The 15,455-nt window shown below is 47.3% G+C and overlaps 1 protein-coding gene across 1 annotated transcript in view; it reads left to right on the plus strand.

Moving 5' to 3' along the window:
* The first annotated feature begins 405 nt into the window (after window positions 1-405).
* The window catches only part of LOC126533565 (uncharacterized), a 63,433-nt gene continuing 48,383 nt past the window's right edge, over window positions 406-15,455 (plus strand). The window contains exons 1-4 of the mRNA XM_055072195.2: window positions 406-735; window positions 807-903; window positions 1,518-1,643; window positions 2,033-2,183. Of these exons, the coding sequence (XP_054928170.1) occupies window positions 415-735; window positions 807-903; window positions 1,518-1,643; window positions 2,033-2,183 (695 nt within the window). The 5' untranslated portion in view covers window positions 406-414. The remainder of the gene's footprint in view (window positions 736-806; window positions 904-1,517; window positions 1,644-2,032; window positions 2,184-15,455) is intronic.

Below are 15,455 nucleotides of genomic sequence, written 5' to 3' on the forward strand. Positions count from 1 at the left end.
GCGGCCGTTCCCTTTATTAAAGGAGTACTGACACAAAAATTTGAAGTCGAGAGAACGATTTAGTTGGTCACACATACATCGTCTATAAAATATCAGCGGCGAATATTGCCTAGAACATATCTAAAATCAATTTTAAAGTACGTGTGCGCAGCCAACCGCAAAACAGAGCACCTCGCGACATTGACATCACGCGGGATTGTAAATAGCCAAGAAAACGCTACGTCATGTGGCTGCGTCACGAGTTTTTGTTGGCTGCCATGCGGCTTACATGTGCTCTTCTCCTCTGTTGCTTGTTCTAGCTGTTGTAGTGGGACGCTTTCCGTGTCGCTGCAACTGCAGTTTTTGTCGTGTCCGTCGGGATATTTCCCACGCTATCAGCTTGACTGCGCTGCACTGCCCTGCGAGTACAGGACAATGCCGCGTACATACTGCTGCGTTGACTTCTGCGGAACATATTCAGGGTTGGGTATAGCTATGCATCGTTTTCCCCACGATACCCTTCACTGGCAGAAGTGGACCGAGTTCGTGCGCGCCCCTGGACGCTTGGAGTGGACCCCGCTGAGAAGCAGCGTTATCTGCTCCCTTCATTTCGAGCGTGCATGCTATAAAGAAAACCCGCTGGACTTAACGCAGTCCGATTTTCCACCAAGACGACGTGCCCTCAAGCCTGGTGCTGTGCCGACTATTTACGCCGCCTTTTCTCCTGCTCCATTGCCCCAGCGTCCTCGACGACAGGTTCGTACTACTTGCAGCGGTGCGTACGCATGGTGATAGCGTCATATGTGATGATGCCTGATATTTCGCAGTCGTGCTTGGACACGGAGCTTGAGTCAGCTGCCCCCCGTACCGCGTCGATGGACCTCAACGCTGACTACGAGATAAACGAGGCCGCGAATGCATCAGGTGGGTGTTTAGTGCACCGTGGTGATGACTATAGTCATAAGCGTAGATTACCGTTTTGGCGGTTGCTTAACGTTGCTTCTTGGTGCTGTGCGCGATGTACTGACCAATGACCGTGCGAACGGCAAATCATCAAGTCACGCTTACAAAAATTGAGATATGTTTGACCTTTCCTGAGTGAAAGGCTAGGCCGCGCCCCTCGATCGCGTAAACGAGCATCGCGATAGAAATAGGTGATATTACACTAGGGTTAGGACACACAAATAACAGAAAGATATGAAAGTTCTTGCCATTTCAGTGGACATTCTACTGTGCCTGCTCTTTATACGGCACCGTATTTATTTCTGTAACGCTGCACATGTGCTTTTATCTTTGATGAAGAGCAATAACTGTGGAACTGCCCAATACATTTGGCTGAGCTGCCAAATTATCTAAATTTGGCAGTTTAAAAGCAAGAAAACGGCCTGTAGACTACCGGAGGCAAGATATATAAAAATCGTGAAGTACATGCAGCAAACAGCAGCTACTATGTATTCTTAAAAATCAAGATATGATGGCAAAATAACAATAAATAAAAATTTGATTTAAGGCAGACAGCTGACTACTTATTTCCACAGGTCAAGTAAAGCTGGATGCACCATCCGAGTGCTTCGTTGAAGTTTGTTCCAAGGCCACTCAGGCGGCTCTGAAGGCTACAACAAAATCTGCAAAGGTGCAAGCAAACCGAACTGTCAAGGAAGTGGGTGAGTGCCTGTCAAGCCATTGTAGTAAGTTCTTGTATTGGTGGTCTTGAAACTTGAAGCTACCAGCCGTGGTTGCTCAGTGGCTGTGGTGTTGGGCTGCTGAGCACAAGGTCGCGGGATCGCATCCCTGGCCACGGCGGCAGCATTTCGATGGGGGCGAAATGCGAAAACGCCAGTGTACTTAGATTTAGGTGCACGTTAAAGTACCCCAGGTGTTCGAAATTTCCGGAGTCCTCCACTACGGCGTGCCTTATAATCAGAAAGTGGTTTTGGCACGTTAAACCCCATAATTTAATTCGATTTAATAAACTTGAAGCTATTACGGAACCCTTTATGTGCTGATCTCAATGGGGTACCCTTAGCAAATTCATGCCTCATTGCACTTCCAGCATGCCAGACTGATTTGGAATTGCCGGACATCCTGTTGATGGAGGAAATGCGTCAGCGGTGTTCTACACCTTTATGTTCAGAGCCATCCATGACCTGTGAAGACAACAATTATGACAAGACATATGAGCGTACATTGAACAGCTCAGTGGCGTAAGTGACATGACATGTTGTTTTTTTGTTTGAGCCTGCTGTAGAAAGCGCATTAATGTCAGTGGCCTTGAAGTATATCTTTCAACATAACCTAATGTTTTCACTATGCCGCAACAATCTAAAGAGTTCAGTAGCTGCACTGTCTGAGCTTCAGTCAAGGGGCATTAAATGTGCGCGAGGGAGTAAAGGTTCAGGGGAATGGTTTCTGTCCGCCGCTGTACTTGCTTGACCATGTAATGGCTGTGGCAGTCAAATATAAAGTCCAGGGACGGTGCCCATCATCCTGTTTGCAACTTCCAGCATTGTAGGCATGCACCCGCGGTGGTGGCTTAGGGGCTAAGGCTTTGTGCTGCTAAGCATGAAGTTGTGTGATGAAGCCACAGCGGTCGCATTTTGATGGGGCAAATTGCAGAAACGCCTGTGGACTGTGCATTGGGTGCACGTCAAAGAACCCCAGGTAGTTCAAATTTATCAAGAGTACCCCATTACGTCGTGCCGCATAATCACATTGTGGTTCTCGCATTTGTAAAACGAAACAATTTACTTTTCATTTAATCATGGACATGCTCCTCTCTATAGTAATGTGAAAACTGTATTAATAAGGTACCAGTTGTGCACTTCCTCATTATGTGTTCAGGTAAATGTGCAGGGCAACTAGGCTTGTAATGCCCTAAAGGTTACCTTGTATATTGCCATGTTATTTTTGGCGGGCAGTTTATCGCTGCACCTATAGCATCTATAAGTAGCATCTATAAGTATCTATAGCATCTATAAGTATAAGTGCACCGTGCATCACCTGGTGCCTAAATTTGCACCATATCCAGTGTTCGTACTATGCCCAGTACAGGTCGGTCGTGCAAGACAATGCCAGTAGACAGCAGGGATGACAATAGTTTTTATATCGATGATGTGGCAACTACCATACTTTCAGTATGTCTCATTCGTCAATCGCTATTTAGCAACCAGCAGCAGCAGCCTTTAAGGGCATTACTAAATAGAAATGGTTCAAAGGCACACATTTAGTTTTACTTCTAGAAAGAAGTGGACCAATTCTCTGTTGTACATAGTGCATCAAAACTGCCCCTGCATTACAAATGAGAAATTTCAGGGCACATATTTTTGTTCTTTAACACGTTGGTGAAAATTAGCATTTATGCATCCATACATTGAGCTGTTGCTGTCCTTCTCATAGAGCAGCAGCACGCATGCAACCTGCTTCCATATGGCATGCTCAAAATTGTTTAATGTCTTCTTTCCGTGCACAATCGGTGCATGCAGTGCACTACCGAGGGACATTATTTTGGCTGAAGGTTCAAATTCATTTGAAACTGCATTGCAATCTATACTGTAACTTAGATATTGTGCAATAATGAAACATGCTTGAAGTGGTCTTGCTGGACGCATGAAAGAAGACGAAGATATGGGCTGGGGAAGAAGTGAGAAGGAAGAAGTTGGAATAAAATGGTGGACGACACCCGTCCGCCTGGCTACGCACTCTGGCATCCTAGCAGCATTCAAAGACATGCTACGACACCTGCCATCAACATGTTTCTTATGCTAAAGGTGACCTTGTGTGACTGTAGACGCTGTGGTTTGTGTCGGAAGTTCTTGGCCTGCTATTCTAGCCTGTTCGTCATTCTCGACCACCTCAGTGACGTTACGTATGTAATCTCTCGTCTTACAAGTACCCGTCGCCGCTTTAGTCAGAGACAGTTGACTTACGCCGCACGCCTCAAGCTTTACCACCATTGATCCTCTGATTGACTTGCCCACTGGGCATCGTCTGCGAATGGGGAAATGAAACGCACTAATGCAAATGAAGACGATGAAGTTGGGCTGTACTGTGATTGTCTCCGTAGATGGCCTACCTTGAGCTATCATCTCCCATCCTGTAAGTAATTGTGACGCATCGTCACAATATTTATCTTGGTTTTCTTTTGGAGCTTGTTACGTTTCTTAACCTAATAAACATTTCTGCTGCTACTTCTGCTTTTTGATGTACTGTAACATTGTATTTACACTAGCTATTGCTGTGAAAGGGCCATGACATATTTGTCTTACTACAGCATTCTCAGTTTATCATTGTAACCGTGAGTAGAGAGCCCAATACGATTACAAAGAAACAAGAAAGCTCAAAACTTTCCATTTGAAATTGGTGCCTCTAAGCCCCTTCTGACAGCAACTGCCACTTTAGCATGGTCTGTGCAACATCAGGAAGTGAGGGGCTACTACTTTGTTGTCTCTCGTGTTTTATGTTTTTGAACCACCTTGTAACCTCACCCACTTCCTTTCTGCACCATTCTGACAAAAAAAAAAACATGAAAAGTGGCCAGTTCTGCCATAGTTAATGCAATCTTGTCTAATATAGCACGACTTTGCATTAGCCTTGGCTGAAATGGCAGATAGGATGATGGCACATGACTAGAACAGGGGCAATTGTCTAGTCTAATACGCGTCGTCTACTCTTGTGCCATTTGTTGCAATATGAACCTGTACCAAATAGGTCAAGAAGCCCGACTTTGCACAAGCCAGTTTCCTATTTCTGAGAGCTGCCTATGTAGTTAAATACACACAACCACTAAACCCTCTAAGAATGTTTTGTGTAGCTACTCCTCGGTGCAATTGTACATGACGCAAATACATAATGTGCTCCACTCGCTGCTATAATGTTGTACTTGGAAGTAGCCATTTGGTATGCGAGTGTAAAGGAAGCGAATAATTTCTAAATGCATGTCATGTCTCTGAGGGCTTCTAGTTTTCATAGACCGAAGTGTATAAATGGAGATGTGATAGGCAGAAGTGAGAATGGCAGTGATTGAGCAGATGAGATTACGTATAGCCCTTGTATTCACTGAACTTGAAATATTCTACCAGTCTATGCTATCATGTCAACTGTAGATGTGTAGGCCACAACAAGTGATGCAGACCTTGGTCGTGGCCTTGTTAGCAATAATGCTATATATTTTGTGAATAAAAACAATATGTATTTTCCAATTTGTTGAGAAGGCAATTTGTAACTTCACGTGCAATGCAAATTTCATGTCTGAACCCTCTTCTTGTTACACAGCATTGCAGCAGCACACACAGGCACATTTTGTTCGCATTTTTTAAATAATCCGGATATTTAAATCCTGTGTACACCTCAGATGGGAAGGCGTCCCTCACAGCAGCAACGACACAGCTGGGCAGCACCTTCCTGTTGCCCCGTCCTAGCCGATGCCACACCCACCGTGCAAATTGGTGGTAGGCGGTGGGTGTATCTGTACCGCCTGAAAATAAATGAACAAGGTTAGGATAATTTTAAAGATAACGCTAATTAGCGGCGGGTGGTGCCTCCTGTAGCGTACAGCCGGCGTCAAAGTATAGGGTCCGCGGCATTCGAGGAAAGGCTGAATATTTTCATGACCGCTGCAGGAATCGCTGGTAATTCAATGCTGTCCGAGATACCGTGAACCGTAAATTTGTGACTCCGACTGGACGCCTCTTAAATGTTACGCGCTACGATTGATGGGCTCGAACACTAACACGGAAGGTTGGACGGACGTATTATGTCATGTTGCGAGGTGAGATCACAAATTGTTCCCGACCGAAAATATAATATTGCGAACGTCGTGCTTTGAGTCGAGGCCGCGGTGGAAAAGGTGTAAATAAGTACCTGTGGATTTCCGGGGCCTCTACAAGCGCCGGGCTGTCTTCCGTGAGGGCGTAATACGTCACTTCAAGGGCATGCACGCTCAGGCAAGCCTGAACAAAAGTGGGGTGACTTGTTATGCGTGCCTCGTTGCCCCGGAGTGCGTCCACACGGTCAAGCTCTGTGCAGCACACCGACTCGCGCTGCGTCGCCATTGCCCTGCAGTGTCCACATTGGCACTTGCGATAATCGCGATACAACATAAAACGTGCGCTCTGCTGGCTCCGCACACTGCAATTCGCCGATGTTGCTGAGAATTGTAGTTCCGTTTTACAAACTGTATCCCGAGGGTAACATAAATAAAACTGTCTGCTGTTAGACCGGCATATAAAGCAAATAGAGCAATTAGCCGTCGCTGATTCGAAAACCAGATTACATGTAGGTACAGCGAAGCATGGCAATTACCATGCCTATAAACACAACGGATACATTGCATATACATGCCGCAGCATTTGTTGCTCTTACGACGTTGTGAAAATTGAGATTAATTATGACATGCGAAGAGTTGAGACCGCTACTACACGCTACTGGTTAAACGCCGATTTGTCGTGTCTTACCATTGAACGTGGCCGATGACCCGCCATGGTTGCTCAGTGGCTATGGTGTTGGGCTGCTGAGCACGAGGTCGCGGGATCGAATCCTGGCCATGGCGGCCGCATTTCGATGGGGGCGAAATGCGAAAACACTCGTGTACTTAGATTTAGGTGCACGTTAAAGAACCCCAGGTGGTCGAAATTTCCGGAGTCCTCCACTACGGCGTGCCTCATAATCAGAAAGTGGTTTTGGCATGTAAAACCCCATAATTTAATTTAACGTGGCCGATGCGAAGGAGGTTCGCCCTCGCTGTCGCCGGCCGCAATAGCCGAGTCGCTGCTCTCTAGCGGGTCAAATTGAAAGTGATTGGCCACGTCTAATACGGCGGCGACTCCCACATGCAGGAAATCGTCGCCGCTGGACGACGAAAACGAGGACGACGATGATGGTGAGGACATGGCAAACCACATGCAGGCGTAGCAGACGAACTAGCAAAACGAAGCTCGCGCGCCGGCGCGCACGCTGGCTGCGCATACGTCATGACTTTCTGTGAACACGTGACCACTTTGTTTACATTCCCGTTTCTCCCGTCTCGTTGTTCTCTGAAACCGAAACTTGCACTGGTCGCTACAGAAAAGACTGCAACTTGTCGCGCTCTGAAGTAAATGAGGTTTCGTGCCGTGATTACTGGGCCATTAACTACTTACTAAAGCAAAAAAAATCACGTGGATTTTTTTGTGTCAGTACTCCTTTAATATAAATTTTCCTTTATTCTAGGGCAAGGCAATGTTAATCTGCAACATTATTTAAACGAGAAGGACAACGCTAACATGTGAACGATTTGTACGTCATCTTTCCTAAAAACACCGCGCTAGCATATTTTGGGATCCGCACAGCACCGCGCACGCCAAGATACGACGACCCGAATACATAAGCTGCGGCGACTGGCGGGCTTTTGCCCCCGGCAAGATGGCGACGCGGTGGCTTCACTTGACTGGCGCTCCCTCCACTCCAGCAGTTTTCCTTTAACCTCCTTGATTTGGACACGGGTCATGGCTGCCGTGAAGCAATTCTTTTTAATGCAGAACATTCTTTGCAAACTTCGGGCACTTTGAACCTATGTTTCTCTGCCGTTGCCTCCGAGATTTGAGCGCGCCGGCAGGTTTTTCGCAAGGAGGTGCAGTGGCTGCGGCCGAGCGAGTGAAGCCACCGGCGGCCATATTGCCGGGGGCAAAAGAGGGCGGGCCCAGCAGCTGCGGAATACGCGAGGGCACCCGAGTGCGCCTTCGTTTCCCCGATTAAAAATTTCACAAAACATATTAGTTTATCTTACATAACTATTTTACTTGCGATAAGGCAATTTAGTTACAGTAATATGCGATACTGTATTTATTTTTTTGTGAGCGTGAAATCGTTTTAATGATTAGCTTAGTTTAATGTGCAAGCATCCTTTGGCGAGTACCCCAGCGCCGTCACGCGGAATGTGTAATGCAACAGTGCCTTGTACCTGTACAGGAATGCGCAATTCTCGAAGACGTTTAATCGTTATAATAGTGTAAATGTAGATGATTGGTAGTTTTGTAAACGATTAGAAACAATTTAAACCAACAAAAAAATTACCAGAGCGAATACCTATAGGGATACATGGGTATTCGCTATACCCCTACTATAAGCTTCCCCATAGAAAATACACGGGGAAGCTTATGATAAGGGTGGGCCAATTTGTAGTTAAGGGGATGAGCCAACTTGAAATTTGCAGGTGGCCAAACTTGAATTTTGGGGGTGCCTAATGGGGGTGCATAGTACCCCCATTAAGTCCTATATTACAGGCAGACACATTGCGGTAAGTATAATCAGACGTCACGCGCACTTGAGCAGAACTCGAGCGCACTCAAGCTAACGGTGAAATTCCAGCCAATCAAACGCAGCGACGCGCCAATGAGTATTTAAGGAGCAAATTTAACATCGAGACACGGGTAATATAGTACATTATGCACGTTCTTCTCAATGGTTCCCAACTGAAGAAAACGCACGCCACACAAGCGGCCGTAAGCAAACAAAGAGAAACGCGTACTTACAGGGGAAATGTTATTCCAGGCGTCTTCTTAAGACGATCCGAAAGCAACGCACGGTTTAGCCATGGCCTGCTGATGTTATATATACCATTACTATTATTATAATCATTATATACCATTACAAGAGCAGCGCGGCCGCACGCTCCGTGCTCTGCTACGACGACTAACCACGGCGCGCGGACTTTCTGCCCCGAGCAAGATGGCAGCGACCAGCTTCACTTCCTGTCAGCCGCCTTCACTCTGGAGGGGAAGCTCCCGTAGCTTCTTTCCAGGAAAGGTGAAGCCAATGCTTGCCCCCTCCTTCACCTGAAACAGAGCCTTGTCGGGTGATGTCCGCTTGCATATTAAGTGATTTGGCCCTCTTATTGTAATGCTGTAGGGTAAATATAAAATAAAAGCTAGTTGTTCCCAACGAAAATAGTAATTTCTTCTGAATATTGACGACGTCTTCCCCAATGCAACATGTCAGTGTATTCAGATTTCACTGTAAAACCAGTAACACAGAGATACACGTAGATATGTATTTCTCTGGTAAAATAAGCCATGATTAACCAAGGAGGTTGCGTAACTCGTGAGAAGTGCGCGAAAAGTGCTTCTTCACCCTTTATTTGTAGTTTTATCACGCCCCTCCTGTGCGGCTTCACTTTTGGGGCATCGTCGACCCCCCGGCAGGCGAGTGTTAATTTCGGTTTCAAGGAACATGCGCGCTCCAAGCGGTTGCCGGACATCCTAGATTCTTTTTTTTATTTCACTTTTTGTGAATCTTAAATCGGACGAATCGCGGGAAGTGCTTGTCTTCGCCGCGTCTGTCGAGCTTACCTCCGCTCACCCTTGCCACTCGCTCAGCGATACCACGAGTCGGATCGCGCTTGGTCATCTTGCTTCGGTTGTCGTCCCAAGTATGAAGATGGGAAAGATAAGACAGCAGAGTAACTTGATCAGGCGCGCAAGGAACGGAGGACGGTCTACCAAGCGTTAGACGAAGATGGCTAAATCGGGGCATCACATGTCTTATGCGGCTCTGTGATGTTCTAACACCGGAAGTTCCAGTTCTGCCAAGTTCTTCAGGTTTCCCAATGACAAGTAAGCGCAAACATTTCACTCTATTTTCTCGGCATGTATTCATTTTGCATTAGTAAATCAGTTCTGTGCAAGCCTGCGTGAACTGACATAAGAGCGGTGTTGTTCGACACATTCGTAATGACGGCAGCCCATCTGCTGCCGGCGAAATATTTGTTATGAAGGGCTTGAGTGCGTGTTTGTTGGGCTATACATTTTATGCGCTCTTTGTCGACATGAACGAGCGAGGTTAACACGCACACGCACGCACACGCACGCACACACACGCACACGCACACACACACGCACACACACACACACGCACGCACGCACGCACGCACGCACGCACGCACACACACACACACACACACACACACACACACACACACACACACACACACACACACACACACACACACACACACACACACACACACACACACACGCGCACGCACACACGCACGCACGCACGCACGCATACTGAATATTGGCAGTTAACGATGGTTTGCTATATCAATATTTCTAATTATAATTGCTTGGCGCTGGTGGGTACGACCGATGTCTCAGTGCTTTAAGAAACGGACAGAAGCTTCCTAGGCAAACGCGGAAGAAGAAAAAGTGCTTCGTAAGGACGGCACACTTCGGCGGGTTCTGCTCCGCGATTAGGCCAATGTCGCCGCGCGGCCAGCGGGCCTGCAAGCGAGCACGAGCACATCCTGCTTGCATGAAAAGTGGGAAAGAAGGGCTTCCGCGGCAACCCTTCTTGAGTTGAGTTGAGTTGAGTTGAGTGGTTGTAGGCTACTGGTGGGATTAGCCTTGCAGTAGCTGCCGGCAATTGCTCCACCGTAGCGACACTTAAAATACATAAATCATATAAATCAGACACAGACCTCACAACTACACTACACATAGTCACACCTAAGGTCACCATGTGGAGGCCAAATCCGTGTCCTGCAGGTAATTTAAAAGAAGGCGAGAAACCTCCTTCCTATCTAACCGGTTCCCGCGCGGGAAAACAATGTCCTGTATAGAACTGTGGGGAATTCCTGTCCTCTTGAGGGACCCGAATAACACGCTCCTTTCCGCGTCATACAGAGTACAGCACATAAGGTAATGTTCTATGTCACCGCACACACCACACGTTGAACATAATGGTGACAACGCCAGGCCAGTCTTACACATCCACGCAGGGGTACGAGCAGAGCCCGTGCGAATGCGGAGCAGTAAAGTGGCTTGGTTTCTTTTGAGACCCTTAGTCACACATGGCTTGTGAGGTGAGCTCCACAAAGAGTGGAAGTGGCACGACACCGCTTCTCTGAAGAGTCTCTTGTCCTCTTGAGGCACTTTTCTCAAAGGATTCCCAGACAGCGCTCTATGGGCAAGGCTGTCCGCCATCTCGTTGCCTATGATACCTATGTGCGAGGGCACCCATTGGAATCGTATGGAGAAGCCTTTGATAAGGAGAGTGTGCACCGAGCGTAGGGAGCTTAGACATAAAGCATCAGTAGGGAACCCATACTCTAACCTTTGAAGGGCGGATTTCGAATCTGTAAGAATGACTACGGGTTGAGGCGTACAAAGCCGTAGCTTTTTTAGGGCTGCCTCAATGGCAACGCTTTCGGCCGTTGTGGAGGACACGACTGTAGTGAAGCGAACCGACCAATCATACTTTAAAGCGGGAATATGAAAAGCAGCTGCACTAGATCCTCTGACCTTGTCCACAGAGCCATCAGTAAAAATTTGAAGATGACGTGCATATTCAGTTTCAAGATGTTCCAGTACGAGCGAACGTGTTGCCGCCAAAGGAGAACTCCGCTTAGCACGAACGTGAGGAATTGTCAACGAACAATCGAGGCTCGCGAAAGACCAAGGTGGATTCAACCTCTTAGTTCGACCTCTAGCGTCAAGACCCAGGTAACCAATAGTATTAAGGGCCAAGTACGCTCGGGACTCGGATCTCTTTCGAAGGCTCTGTAGAAGGGCTCGACCGGCTATCGTCTGTTTGAGGCGGCCAATTTGCATCAATAGCCTTTGTGAAGCGACTAGGCTAAGAGGTCTCGATAGAGACTCATAAAGTACTGCATTATTAGGAGCAGACTGCGGAACGCCAAGAGCCCTCCTTAGGCCCTTTCTGTGCAAAACCTCAAGTCGTTCCAGCTGTGATAGTGAGGGGGAAATTAAAGGGAGCTGGTACATTATTCGACTCGTCACTAGTGCATCGTGCAGCCTGATCATTGAAGAAGGGTGATTTCCCCATTGCTCACTTGCAACTCTACGGATCACATTGAGACGCGGAGATAGTGATGTCACAATAGAGTCCACAGCTCGTCGCCACTGTAGACGGTAGTCAATAATTACGCCCAAAAAGCGTTTGTACTTCAATTGACGAAGGCAAGATTGATCAATGTCTATCTTCAGCCGCGCATACCGTCTTCCTCTACCTGGAAACATGATGAAGCCAGATTTTTCCACCGAGAGAGTCAACCCTACACCTTGAAGGTAATTTTGAACTGAAAGTAAGGCCTGTCGAGCTATCAGAGCTAAACGCTTGTGTTGATATCCGCTTAACCAAATACAAATGTCGTCCGCGTATATCGACATATGGATATGCCTGCAATGTTTTTGCACCTCAGCGGGAAGACCAGCCATTACAACATTAAACAGCGTCGGGGAAAGAACACTTCCCTGAGGTACACCTCGCGATACCGCCCTTTCGGTGCTTATGGTACTTCCTAACCGCACTTGGATTTTACGATCACTGATAAGTGAGTGAATGAAGCGCAGAAGATAGCCCTGTACGCCTATGTCCATCAAGCTATTTAGTACTGAACTTTGAAGTACGTTATCATAAGCCTTTGATACGTCTAGGAAAATAGCTAGTGTTGAGAGGCCGAAAGCTCTTTGATGTTCAATGTGGCTTATCAAGTCCAAGACGCTATCTTGCGCGCTTAGACCTGTGCGGAATCCAGTCATGCATGTTGGCAGAGCCCTTCTATCTTCAAGCCACCATGATAAACGCTTACTTGCCAGCTTCTCCATGAGCTTAGCCACACACGACGTCAATGATACAGGTCGATACGAGGCCAAGTCTGTCATTTCTTTGCCGGGTTTCAGCACTGGGACAACACAAGCCACCTTCCATGAAGGAGGGACGTCGCCAGTCTCCCATACTCGATTGAGAAAGCTTAGGAGCATCTTCCGGTGTTCTAGAGGTAGGTTCTGCATCATCTGGTTGGTAATGTCGTCAGGACCTGGTGCACATCGACGCCGCAGGCTGCTGAGTGCTGTCTGTAGCTCTCGAAGTGTGAACGGGGCGTCCATAACAGACGTAGATGTTGCAGGCCGAGCGCACTGATGAATTCCTGAGCTTGCACGTACAAATGCATCTGCAAATTCCTCTGCCAAGCAAGCGAGAGGTTTCTGCTTTAGCAGTGCAAGCGCTTCGAAAGGCTTACGAGGACGAGAATCACCAGCAAGGCTGCCAATGACTCGCCAAATTCTCGTCATTGGTGAAAAAACAGACAAGCTGGCGCAGAAGGACGCCCACTGCGACCTACAGAGCTTGTTCGTATGGCGACGAATGGCAGAGTTAAGCCTGTTATAGGTCGTCTTCAAGGATCTGTCGTCCTTCTTCCGCATCATTTGTCGCTCCGCCCTTCTGCGCGCTGCGCAAAGGTTCCTGAGTTTTAAATCTGGAGTCGGAAAATGATTAGGCAACTTGACCGCCGTGGTAGCTGCCATCTTGCCATAAATCATTTTTTCTATCACATCTCCAGAAACACGTGCAAGTTGCTCCCTGTATTTGTCCCAATTAACAACATGGCTTCTTTTAGTGCCGCGCGTATTGAAGTCGGCAGTAAACACAAAAATTGGGTAGTGATCACTTCCCATGCGGTCAGGTGCAGTTGACCACTTCACACGAATGTCAGGTGAATGCAGAGTGAGTGAGTGAGTGGCTGTGAACGTTACCGATCTTTGCACCGATAGCATTGAGGTAGCGGCTGTGAAGATACGGCTCGGCTTTCGAACTCTTTCAGTTGCATCCGTATACGTGTCTCCGCGGAAGAAGGTAGCAATGGATTTGTTTCTCCAGCAGCTTTGTGACCGTTGCCCAGCGCCCCGAATTATCTGCGGTGACTTCAACGCCCATCACTCGGTCTGGGGTGACAGGAACACAGACTCCCGCGGACGCGAACTGGTAGAAGTTATCGACAGTTTGGACCTGTGCGTGGCCAATGACGGAAGTCCCACTTTCTTCCGGCCTCCCGCCTCAGCAACCCTTCTTCTCACGGCTGCGCGCTTTCTCCCTCTGCCTTCTGACCACCAGTGACGTCATGAAGGCATTGTTTGCGAATTATTTCCGCTTGCATATCCAGCAGCCGCCAGTGGTGGAAGCGGCGCTGCCACCGTCTATCGGCTGGTGTTCCTGTATATTTTCCTGATACTAGTGTCCCCCAGGGAGCACATACTGAAACAAACAAAATCGTCGTCATGCGACCTTTTCAAAATGGCGTCGTAATGGATACCTCCGGAGCGTTTGCTGTTGTTGAAGAGTCTTTTCATCGGCGGAAGCGATGAAGTGTGCAACAGACATGGAAAAAGTGTATGGAGTCTGAGCATTTCACTCTTCAAAAGTCCGCGGTACGGTTAGTTTCACTGCCGAGCTCGTTTCAATCATTAAACTTCACTACCAACTGAAATGAAACTTGACAATGAATAGTTGCAGCGAAGCAAGTGTTTTATTTCAGTTAAATAATATCCAGAGAGGGCCATCAGCGCTATTGAGAAGAATTTCAAGGCAATGCAGCATACGAAAAAAAAAAAATTAAAAGCGATCAAACTGCTTGAGAACAACCTGGACGCTCTTCGGGAGGCGACGAATAGGGCTGAGGTAGGCGTTTTGTAAATATTTATATCCGGATAGACCCACAAGCTTGAATGCCCCTTTAGGGCCATTGTCTCTGAGAAGACTTGGCAGATGAAAGTAGGGCACTACCTCAAGCGCCATTTATGCCAGTTGCCCCTAGATGACCCTTTCCTTATGCGGAGCTCTAGTGAAGCTGTGTTGACTTTAGAACAAGGAACTTGGAACGATGTGTACGGATTTTCACTGGATGTGGAGGACTTGTATTATGCGATTCCTCATAAGGGAGTGTTCCGCGCCATTAGGAACAAGATCGAATATTTTGGCGAAGTTAGGTTCAGTTGTGCAACCGGAGTGAATAGTGATCAGTTTCTAGAACTTGTGAACTTTTACCTTCATTTCACCGTCGTTAGTTTCGAAAACCAACAGTATGTACAACGCAAGGGTGTTTGCATTGGATCATCGCTTGCTCCTATTCTATCAGATATCTTTCTTAGCACCTTTGACAAGTGTGTAAATAGCATTCTGGATCAGTCATGTGCTCCTGCCATATTGAGGTACATCGATGACTACATGGTGGTTGTAAACGTGGTACCAGAGTCGAGGCTAGATGACACTGTAGAATCGGTAATTAACACATTTAGAAATGCATCGGAGGCTCTAAACTTCACGTGCGAAAGGCCAAGTGATAATTGCATTCGTTTCCTAAATCTGAATTTTATTAAATTATGGGGTTTTACGTGCCAAAACCACTTTCTGATTATGAGGCACGCCGTAGTGGAGGACTCCGGAAATTTAGACCACCTGGGGTTCTTTAACGTGCACCTAAATCTAAGTACACGGGTGTTTTCGCATTTCGCCCCCATCGAAATGCGGCCGCTGTGGCCGGGATTCGATCCCGCGACCTCGTGCTCTGCAGCCCAACACCATAGCCACTGAGCAACCACGGCGGGTGTAAATCTGAATCCCATTTTAATGAACAGGCATATGTGTTTGCAATACGAGCCAATGTTGAACAAGCAGCTGATTTCATATGACAGTGCTCACTC

This window comes from Dermacentor andersoni, chromosome 7 (genome assembly GCF_023375885.2).
Source record: "Dermacentor andersoni chromosome 7, qqDerAnde1_hic_scaffold, whole genome shotgun sequence".
In the NCBI taxonomy this organism is placed as follows: Eukaryota; Metazoa; Arthropoda; class Arachnida; order Ixodida; family Ixodidae; genus Dermacentor; species Dermacentor andersoni.